Here is an 11557-nt window from a genome sequence, read left to right as displayed (position 1 = left end):
CACAGGCCGGAATGCAGTGATGCAATCACGACTCACTGCAGCCGCGACCTCCCCAGGCTCAAGTGACCCTCTGGCCTCAGCCTTCTGCATAGCTGGGACTACAGACACATGCCACCATGCCTGGCTAATTTTTGTATTTTTTACATAGGCGTCTCACTGCGTTGCTCAACTCCTGGGTTCAAGCGATCCTCCCTACCTCAGTCTCCCAAAGTGCTGGGATTACAGGCCTGAGTCACTGCAGCCAGCTGCGGCGACGTGTCTCCTTTGTGATCAGGCAGGTGGAAAGTTTTCCCACCGCTACCCCATTGAAGTTTTAACAATCCCATTCTATTTCTCTTTTCTGTGTGGTTTAATTTTTTAAATTAAAAAAAATTAAAATTAGCTAAAACATTTACATGGCTACAGAGTCAAAATTCTATGATGTGACATTCAGAGATGTCTCACTTCTCTCCCCGTCCCCCATCCCTGTTCTGTCTTTTCCCCTTAGGTGATCATCTACTGCTGCCTCACAAACCACCTCAAAACTCAGTGACTCAGAACAATGGCCACTGTATTATTTTTCACAACTCTGGTGGACTGTGGCTCAGCTGAGTGGTCCTTTTTCTGGTCTCACTTTGTGTCGTTCAGGTGACTGCACTTTTATGGCAGTGGAGTGGAAATCCCAAGATGGCTACATGTGCCTGTTGGATCCTGGTGGAGATGGCAGGAGGGCCATTCTCGGTGGATACCCTGGGGGAGCTGGGATTTTCTCTCTCTCTCCCACCCCTTCTTTCTCCATATTGTCCAGGGCCTCTGGCGGTCCTTCAACAGTCTCTCCATCAGGGTCACTGCGCTCCTTACATCATGCTCAGCCCTCGCAGTATGTAAAAGCAGAAGTTGCCAGGCCAGGCCTTATTTTTTTTTTTCCAAAATGGCTTCTTGTTCTGTCATCCAGGCTGGAATGGAGTGGTGTAATCATAGGTCACTGCAGCCTCAAATTCCTGGGCTCAAGCAATCCTCCCACCTCAGCCTCCTGAGTAACTGGGATTACAGGTGCATGCCACTATGACCAGCTAATTAAAAAAAAAATTAGAGATGGGGTCTCACTGGGTTGCCCACGCTGGTCTCAAACTCCCGACCTCAAGTGATCCTCACCGCTCGGCATCTCATAGTGTTGGGACTATAGGCATGAGCACTGTGCCAGGCCGGTTGCCAGGCCTTTTTAAGATTTAGGTGCAGATTTATGCTGGGCATAAATTTGATGGAAGGAGAGTTGAGGGGCACCCGCTAGGAGTGACAAGGAATTTTTTAAATACTTCAGCTTAATATTTCAAAAGTATGATCTTACCGTGTCTGAGTATTGTCTCTTCTGCTGATATGGAACTCAAGCATACACAAAGGTAGAATGAATGAGTGAATAAATCGTTTCCTCCTCTTCCTCCTCCCCTACCCCTTCCCTCTTCCCCTCTTTCTCCACTTCCTCCCCTCCTTCTCTACCCCTCCCCGTCCTCCTCTTTCTCCCCTCTCCTCCTCCACTTCCACCCCTCCTCATCCTCCTCTTTCTTCCCTCCCCCACCTTCTCCTCCTTTTCCTCCTCCTCCTCAAGTTATTTAGGAGCAAATTCCAGATATCCTATCATTTCACCCTGGCCAGATTTCCAAACTTTTTCCAATAATTTTTCAGAGCATTCTTTTTTAGCTGTATCCCGTAGGTCTTGGTGTGAAGCAGTCATACTTTGTTATTTTTAGTCCATTATCATATTTTTATTTCTTTCTTGACAAATAAGAAACAAATATTGTATTTTAATCATTTTTATATAAAATTTATGTATACATTTTATTTTTATAAAACAAAATTTATAGTTTAAAAAAATAAATTTTATTTTTATATTTACAATTGTTTTATTTTAATATTTTATTTTATTTATTTTTTTTTTTGAGATGGAGTCTTACTCTGTTGCCCAGGCTGGAGTGCAGTGACGTGATCTTGGCTCACTACGACCTCTGCCTCCCAGGTTTAAGCAATCCTCTCGCCTCAGCCTCCTAAGGAGCTGGGATCATAGGCCTGTGCCACCACGCCTGGTTAATTTTTGTATTTTTAGCAGCAACGGGGTTTCACTATTTTGGCTAGGATGGTCTCGACTCCTGACCTCAGGTGATCCACCCTCCTTGGCCTCCCAAAGTGCTGGGATTACAGGCATGAGCCACCACGCCTAGCTAATTTATTTTAAGTTTTATTTTATTTTGTTTATTTATATATAAATTTCATATAAATATTGTATTTTATTTGTTTATAAAAAACAAATATTGTATTTTTGTTTCTTTACAAAGAATGCCTCACATTTTATTTGAGGAAGTGTGTCTTCAAGTGGTTAAAGCTGTGGTAGTTACGGTATCTGGGACATCCTTAATCAAACTTGTACCTAATCAAAATTGAGATGTTCTTAGTGGCCATGCATGAAATTGGCTCAGTTCTTTCATGTTGTTATAACAAAATACCACAGAGTGGGTAATTTCTAAACAATACAACTTCATTGCTCACACTTCTGAGGGCTGGGAAGTTTAAGAACAAGGCGCCAGCATGTTCTGTGTCTGGTTCCACTCTGCTTTCAAGATGGCGCCTTGAATGCTGAGTCCTCTAGAAGGGACAAATGCCATGTCCTCTCTTGGCAGAAGGGACAGAAGGGCAAAAAGACTAGTTAGCTCCCTTCGATTTCTTTTACAAGGCACTAATCCCATCTGTGAGGATGGAGCATGATTTATAAGCAATAGTGCTTACAAATGCACCACCAGCACTTGAAAAGTGAATTCCCTATGATGCTGCTTTATTTATAAATTGTACTTCTTATTTTGCTAAAATCTTTGTCCTTTTCTTGTCTCCACTCAGTCTCTGATGGACCGTGTTGTGTTTAAATCTCCTACTTGCTGTCTCTGTCCATCTATCACTGTATGTCTCATGTTTCTGTTGTACATATTTTGTTGTGATGTGTTCTGGGTTGAATTGTGTCCCTGTCAAATTCAGGTTGTAGCCCTTGGTATTTCAGAACATGACTTTATTTGGAAGTAGGGTGTTTACAGAGGTAATCAAGTTAAAAGGGGGTCATTAGTGAACCCTAATAAAATATGACTGGTATATTTAGAAAAAAGGCAAGTTTGGAGTCGGACACTCATACAGGAAGAACACCACGTGAACATGAAGACACGTTTTATTTTACTTCATTTTTTGAGATAGGGTCTCGCTCTGTTGCCCAGGCGAGAGTACAGTGACATGATCTTGGCTTGCTGCAACCTCTGCCTCCCAGGCTCAAGCAACTCTCCCACCTCAGCTTCCCAAGTAGCTGGAATTACAGGCATGCACCACCACACCAAGCTCATTTTTATATTTTTGTAGAGATGGGGGGTTTTGCCATGTTGCTCAGGCTGGTCTCGAACTCCTGGGCTCAGGGGATCCTCCTGCCTCGACCTCCCAAAGTGCTGGAATTACAGGTGTGAACCACTGTGCCCAGTCATGAAGACACATTTTTAAAAGATAGTGTGAGCAGACATAAAAAGAGGGCCACCTAAAAGCCAAGGAGAGAGACCTGGAACAGATTCTTCCCTCACCATGTTCAGAACAACCCTGCTGACATTTTTCTTTTGAACTTGCAGCCTCCAGAAATGTAAGAGAATACATTTCTGTTGTTGAAGCCACCGAGTTTGTGGTACTTTGTTGTGGCAACCCTAGCAAACTAAAACATTATGCCATTCTGCAATAGTTTAATAGTCTATCTTTACCATGAGTTGATACAATGACCCCCATTCCTTTCTTTAAGATTGCCTTTACTGTGCTGGATTTTCCCATTTGATTGGCAATCTTTTGTCCAGTCTTTTGATTAAGATCATGAACCCCCTGTTGTCATGCACCTAGGTGTTTGTGGTGCGCACGTACGTAGCACATTGATCAGCAATTGCCTGTATGAACTCTGGAGTCAGATTTGGTGGCTACCACTTAGTTGCTATATGACTTTGGGCAAGTACATTAATCTTTCTGTGCCTGTCTTCCCTTTTGTGAGGTGAGGAAATAGTAATTATTCCTAAGATTGTCTTGAGGGTTATTATAAGGGTTATTACAAAACTAGTGTAACAGGATTGTTGAGGTTGGGTTGCCAGAAAGCAGACTATGAGATGGAGATTCAGTGTACAGGAAGTTTATTGGAGAGGTGCTCTCAGGATCAACAGGCACACAGGGTTTGGGTGTAGGAAGCAGGATTCAATGGGGAATGTAGTGGTTTAAAATATGTCCTCAATTCTTTGACCCTCCCTTCCAAAGATAGAGCTAAATTCCCCTTTCCAAGTGTAGGCTGGATTTAGTGACTGCCTTCTAATGAAGAGAAGAAAAGTCGAGGTGCTTCAGAGACTTGGCCACACAGGGCATTGCAGCTCCCTTCTTGCACTCTCTCTCGATTGACTGGTCTGGGAGAAGTTAGCTGCCATATTGTGAGGCTTCTCAAGCCAGTGGCGTGGAAGTGAGTGCTCCCAACCTCAGCCACGTGAGGGAGCCATCTTGGAAGTGGATCTTCCAGCCCACAGCAGGTCTTCAGACGATGGCAAGAACCTGAGGCCTTGAGCCAGAACCTCCCAGGGAAGCTGCTCCTGAGTTCCCAACTCACAGACATGATGTTTGTTGTTTAAAACTACTACGTATTGGGGTAATTTGCTACACATCAGTATTTAACTAATACTGGGAGTTTGGGATCTGGAATGGTCCTTCAGAGTTGTCCCAAACTGGGACAAGGAAGAGGCCTGTATATCCTAAATGTATTAATCATCAGGTGTGGGCTGCCCCCAAGAAGGGGGAATGTCCTTGGACAAAGCAGTTTTCTTCATTAAGGGCAAGTTCTGAAGAGTGACTTAGCTGAGAGCTGTTGAGACCAGTACTCCTAGGAGTGCAGGGAACTTGTCTGTCCTTCAGTCCTGAAGGAAGAGTCTGGGCAGAGAATCATAGTACCCGCTTAAGGATGTTTAGTGGGACGTCTCCTGTTGTCCTAGAATTGGCACTAGGCTCACAACGGAAAACAACAGGCATAGTACTCCATCCCCTAATGAAAGATGCCTATAATTGGGGCCACTTCTCGAGGGCTTAATAAAAAGCTGCTGATCCAGCCCGCTTCCACTGAATACTTCCCCAGTCTTCTCCTCAATCTATACAGGAAGGCAGGAGAAGGAATGAAAGGAGGCAGTCAGGATCGTGGAGGACAGTGTTTCTGGTGGGAAGTGATGTAGCTGGGGAGGCTATAGGACAATCTCTCCTAGGTAGCAGGGGGCCTACTGGAAGGGGAGTCTGAGATTCTATTTGTTGCCTGCAGATCTGGTTCTTCAGCACTCTTGCTGATTTACCGCTGTCTGTATTGCAAGAGGGAACAAGAAAATTGAAGAGGGATAGTAGGGGAGAGAGGAGCAGCCACAGGTGGCCTTCAGTCCAGCCCTTTTGTGTGGCAAGGATGTATATTGCTATGGGTCAACGCCTTTCTCTGTGGAAGATCAATGGTCCTGAGCGATCTTGCTGGGTCTTGCCTGAGAGACTGAATGTACTGCTGGGTGTTGACAGGGGGGTGATGGAAAAGATCAAGCTGGGGACAGATCTCCCATGGAACTGTGTGGTGGGAGAAGGCTCCACCCGACCTCCCTATCTGTACCCCACGTTATTTTAAATGAGACAGTTATCCAGAGAAGCAGGAATCAACTAAGAAAATTCAGCAGTGGCCAGTTAAGAGATATTTGTCTCATTTTCTCTCCTCTACCTTATCTCAACACAGACGCCAGGCCTTGCAGGGTAACGCTGAGAAGTGCAGTGCCAGAACCATGCCTAGCACCTTTCCACTTACACTACGGATTAGGGTCCCACTTTGGGACATGAGATGACATTTTGACAAGGTCTTTTTGGTAACTCCAATGGACCAGAAAGTTAACGTATCATCTAAGGTGTGAGTGAGGGATAGAAAACATTTAAAAGGATAGCGATTGGAGGCTGGGCGCAGTGGCTCACCCCTGTAGTCCCAGGCCAAGGTGGGCGGATCACGAGGTCAGGGGTTCGAGACCAGCCTGGCCAACATGGCAAAACCCCATCTCTATTAATACAAAAATTAGCTGGTCGTGGTGGCATGTGCCTGTAGTCCCAGCTGCTAGGGAGGCTGAGGCAGGAGAATCGCTTGAACCTGGGAGGCAGAGTTTGCAGTGAGCCGAGATCTTGCCACTGAACTCCAGCCTGGGCGACAGAGCAAGACTCCATCTCAAAAAAACAAACAAAAAAACAAGTATACAATGTGGATACATGTGTTTCTTTTCCTGTTTCTCTGCAGTGTCTACTGAGATTGCTTTTTTTGCCATTTGAAAATGATGGGTGAGTTTAGTGGAAAGGGATCCACTTCTTGAATTCAAATAGACTAGACTGATTTTCAAGTCCCTAATGGAGTGTTCTAAAATCGCCGAGTTTGAGTTGCCAGGAAAACATTCAAGACAGAGACCAAAGCCCCGAGGGCAGAGATGAGCTGCGAACCAAGACCTGAGTATTTGAAAATACCATTTATTAACCTTCAAAAGCAATTGTAGCTGAAGCACCATCACTGCTGGCCTGTAAAACACTTTAAATTCTCAAGAGGGAGGCATTCGTGATACTAATTCTTGCAATCGTTTTACAGAGAATTTCTGATGTCATCCCCAAAGTAATGCACTTTTAAAAACAATTATGAGAATCAAAGAATTTAAACAAAAAGCACTTTTCGCCGCATTATTTAATTAAATAATTTGCCAAAATGAAATCTGACCTTCTGCTTATTGGCAAAATCCTCATTTAGAACATTTACCAGAGATTTTAACTCAATAAACGAAGTATGTTAACAGCGCACTGCCAATCCTGCCTGAAGGCAGTAACGCCTCCACCCCCACAAACTATATCTGGGGTCAGCTGTTGCTGGGAATAAAAAGAATAGGCAGTTTCACTTCAGCTTCCCGTCTTTCATTCGCAACCAACCTCCGAGCCCCAGAACCTGTGGGCCGTGCCTTTCCACGCCTTGGCGCGGGATGCAGGGATCTGAATATTTAACACCCGGTTCCAGGACACGCGCCTGGGGAATACCCACAATCCCTAGCGGCCCGCGGAGCCGGGCTGGCGGGTAACCCAGCGCCGCGGCTCGGAGCGGAGCGAGGTCACCCGGCGCTTCCCGAGACCTTGGCCCGAGGCCCGGTGGGCGCGGACGGGGGCGGGGCAGCCGAGCCGCCCGCCAATCAGCGCTTTGCTGGCAGAGAGCGCAGCGGCCGCGCCCCTGAGGGTGACCGGAACCGTTCTCGCGGGAAGAAGGGCAGGGAGCGGCGCCTGGCCGCGGACGGACAAGGGGGTGCTGGCTCCTCAGAACCCTAGGGAGAAAGTAGGGGAGGGCTAGAGTTGAGGAGATTAAGGACATTTGAGGAGGACAGGCATTACCAAGTTATAACCTCCTGAAAGACAACTCCATAGTGCGACCCCTCTGCGCCGCACAGCGTGACGGGAGCCTCATCCTTCCAGGGCTGCCTGCGCCCGGTAGAAGGCCTCGGCCCCGTCCACGGCCGCGAGGCACGCCGGGAAAGCCGAGAGTTCCTCCCTCCCTCCGCTAACCAGACAGAAAAAGAGCATTTCCGGCGTTAGACTGTCTCTACGGAAAAGGTGCGGCTAGTCTGATCCCGCCTTTCACGCCTGGAGGGGGCGGGGCGAAGGGTGACAGCCTTTCTGCCCGCGCTCAGGCCCGCTCCTGCGCCGGAAGGAGGGAGGCGTGGGGCATTAGGCTTTCCAAGCCGAGGAGTCTGTGCGACACAGGAGCGAGGTCACGTGAGCCGCTGTTAGCGAGGGAAGGGGCGGGGCGCCCCTCGTTCCCCCCGGGTCACGCGCGGCCGGAAGTTGCGGCTGCTGCGGAGAATTGAAGATGGGGACGGCCCTGGACATCAAGATTAAAAGAGCGAATAAAGTTTATCACGCCGGAGTAAGTGGGGGTTGGTGGTGGGGTAGGGGTGGAGGTGGGGTTGGGCGGGTCTGCAGGTTCCTCTGTCTCCATCGCCCTGCGCACGTCCCGCGTCCCTGGGCGGGGCAGGGCTGTGCTGCCAGGTGTGTCTGCCAGGTGGGTGCGTCCCCGGCAGGTGCTTCCCGCGCGGGGCCGTTTGCCCTGCCAGGTGCCCCGAGGGAGGCGCCGCCGCCGCCGCATCTGCGGGACTTGCGGGGCAGGGGCCCGGCATCGGGGCTGCGGCTCTCCCTTTCTGGCCCTTTGCACACCCAGCGGTGGGCATTGGGCCCTCAGGCTTGAGCTGCCGCCGTGAGCGCTGAGGGCAGAGTTGACGCCCAGACTCCCCTTTCCTTCTCTCCTAATGAAGGTGTAATGAACGAAAGCTAAAACTAACCTTGGAAGCAGAAATATGTACGTCTGGCGGCAGCATATATTTGGTGGCAATCACTTTGAACAAAATACTGTGACAGTTACTCCTTTTTCTGTTAAAGTAAAATCTTGACTATGCCATTAACAAGTTTTGTGACACTGTCCAGTCAGTCATTTAACCTCCTTGGGCCAAAGTGTCCTTATTTGCAAATGAGGGTGTTGTAAGTTTCCTGTAACTCGGGGAATCTCAACCCTTTACATCAGAATCTGTCACCTGGCGAATTTTAAAATACAGTTGTTCGGGTTCCACTCCCAGCTATGCCGGTGATACATGTGCAGCTAGGGTTGAAATCACAGCTAGCTCCAACACTCTTTCTAATAAAATTGATAGGGGTTGGTCATATTAATGCAAAGTAATATCAGAAGGGACAGAATACCATACAAAAGTCTTGGATGGATGCTAAAACTTTTGGGCAAAAGACAACTAGGGAAGCCTGGTATTTACACAAGCTCAAATGGTCATTCCCTTGATGGTTAATTACAAAGGGGAAAGCAGGTCTGGCGCAGTGGCTCACACCTGTATTCCCAGCACTTTGGGAGGCCAAGGCAGGCGGATCACCTGAAGTCAGGAGTTCGAGACCAGCCTGGCCAACATGGCAAAACACTTCTCTACTAAAAATACAAAAATTAGCTGGATGTGGTGGTGGACGTGTGTAATCCCAGCTACCCGGGAGGCTGAGGGAGGAAAATCGCTGGAACCTGGGAGGCAGAGGCTGCAGTGAGCCGAGATTGCACCACTACACTCCAGCCTGAGTGACAGAGTGAGACCCCATCTCAAAAAAAAAAGGGAAAAAAGCTACCTTTATAATGGAGTCACACTCTAACCAAGCACAACAATGAACACCACTTTACCATCACAACTATTGAGACTAACATTCGACACCCCTTGGCCTGATGAACTGAGAGTGTCACAACTCACCTATGTCGTATTCCTGCCAAAAATGTTTAATCCAATCAGTTAATAAGGAAACAATCAGGCATATCCAAATAGAGTGACATTCTGTGAAACAAGTAGCCTGGATCAATGTCAAAAAAAAAAGGCGAGATAATTTTTTTAGACTAAAAGACTAAAGGGACATAAGAACCAAATAGAATGCTTAATTTCTGATAAAATATAAATTCGAATATGGACTATAATAGTTGTGTATTAGTGTTGGATTTCTCCAGTGTAATATTTATATTTTGGTTATGTAGGAGACTATTCCACATGCTGGAGTATTTAGGATCAAAGTGTCCAGCCATAAACTGTGTTTGCACATATATTCATGCACGTGTGTGTATGGGAAAAAGAAAGTGAATGTGGCAACATATTAACAATTGCTGAATGAAGTTAAAAGCTACATGGGTCTATTTTGTATTCTTTTTAAAAAATAACAGCTTTATAGAGATAATTTAAAATAAAAAATTTACCCTTTAAAAGTGTACAATTCAGTAGTTTTTTAGTGTATTTGCAGAGTTGCACATCCATCACCATGATCTAATTTTAGAACATTTTCATCACCCCAAAAAGAAACCCTGAACCCATTAGCTGTCACTCCTCATTCTCTCTCCTTCCTGACCCCTGGCAATCACAAATCGACTTTGTCTCTGCAGTTGCCTATTCTTGACATTTCCTATAAATGAAATCTTACAATATGTGGCCCTTTTGACTGACAGGCTTCTTTTACTTGGAGTTATGTTCAGTGTTCATGCTTGTCACAGCATGTGTCAGTTTCTCATTCCTTTTATGGTTGAATAATATTCCATTGTATAGGTAGATCATATTTTGTTTAACCATTCATCTCTTGATGAACATTGGAGTTATTTCTACCTTTTTGCTATTAATAATGTTATGAACTTTCTGGTAAAGTTTTTTTTTTTTTTTTTTGAGACGGAGTCTTGCTCTATTGCCAGACTGGAGTGCAGTGGTGTTATCTTGGCTCACTGCAACCTCTGCCACCCAGGTTCAAGTGATTTCCCTGCCTCAGCTTCCTGAGTAGCTGGGACTACAGGTGCGCTCCACCATGCTTGGCTAATTTTTTTTTTTTTTTTTTTTGAGACGGAGTTTCGCTCTTGTTACCCAGGCTGGAGTGCAATGGCGCGATCTCGGCTCACCGCAACCTCCGCCTCCCGGGTTCAGGCAATTCTCCTGCCTCAGCCTCCTGAGTAGCTGGGATTACAGGCACGCGCCACCATGCCCAGCTAATTTTTGTATTTTTAGTAGAGACGGGGTTTCACCGTGTTGACCAGGATGGTCTTGATCTCTTGACCTCGTGATCCACCCGCCTCGGCCTCCCAAAGTGCTGGGATTACAGGCTTGAGCCACCGCGCCTGGCCTAATTTTTTGTATTTTAGTAGAGACAGGTTTTACCATGTTAGCCAGGATTGTCTTGATCTCCTGATGTTGCAATCCACCCACCTCGGCCTCCCAAAGTACTGGGATTACAGGTATGAGCCACAGTTTTTATGTGAGAGTATGTTTTCATTTCTCTTGGGTATGTACCTAGGAGTAGATTTTCCTCAGCTACTTGAACTTTTTGAAGAACTGCCAAATTATTTTCCAAAGTGTCTGCACCACTTCACAGTCTACCAGCACTGTATGAGGGTTCCAATTTCTCCACTGCTTTATATTCTCGTGGAGCTTGGAAATGTTTCAAGATAAGAATGGGAGGGCAGTGACAGGAAACTATATGCATTTAACTTTAGTATTCATTATTTCATCAACAAGTTAGCACATTCTCTTCAGAAATATTACTCCAGCTGGGATGCTGAGATCTTTTCTGTGGTTTAAAGTATGATTAATGAAAAGTACATTAGAAAAGATGCAAGCAATGGAATGGTATAGTTGCCCCAGCAGAAGTCGTACGCAGCCAGAACCACTTCCTGTGGGTGGCAAAGTTTAAGACGGAGTCAGCTCTGTCCCGCTAGTTTACATGTCCTGGTGCAAGTCTCTGGAACAGAATCTGCAGTTGATGGCTTAAGGCAGCTTCTCTCAACCTTCAGTCACTTTTTATACTTACATGCATTTTAAAATAGATGGTGGTAAATAGATGGTTGCTATATTTTTTAAAGAGGCAAACAGAAAAGAGAAAGTTATTAAACTAATTAATCAATTGACAAAAATCCCTGACACGTGTGCCCATGACTCATGCAGTAAACTCC

General features: G+C 46.1%; 1 protein-coding gene across 3 annotated transcripts in view; it reads left to right on the top strand.

Moving 5' to 3' along the window:
- Positions 1-7351: 7351 nt before the first annotated feature.
- Positions 7352-11557, top strand: part of VPS26C (VPS26 endosomal protein sorting factor C) — a 46495-nt gene continuing 42289 nt past the window's right edge. The window contains exon 1 of one of the 3 annotated variants that reach the window (XM_064380146.1): positions 7352-7969. In XM_064380146.1, the coding sequence (XP_064236216.1) occupies positions 7913-7969 (57 nt within the window). In that variant the 5' untranslated portion in view covers positions 7352-7912. The remainder of the gene's footprint in view (positions 7970-11557) is intronic. The other 2 variants (XM_021669436.2, XM_021669435.2) reach the window with 2 other exon arrangements.

Source organism: Aotus nancymaae, unplaced genomic scaffold (genome assembly GCF_030222135.1).
Source record: "Aotus nancymaae isolate 86718 unplaced genomic scaffold, 86718_ANA_hifiasm-v0.15.2.pri h1tg000022l_1, whole genome shotgun sequence".
In the NCBI taxonomy this organism is placed as follows: Eukaryota; Metazoa; Chordata; class Mammalia; order Primates; family Aotidae; genus Aotus; species Aotus nancymaae.
The sequence above is the reverse complement of the archived record's forward strand: the minus strand, read 5'-3'. Positions and strand labels throughout refer to the sequence as shown.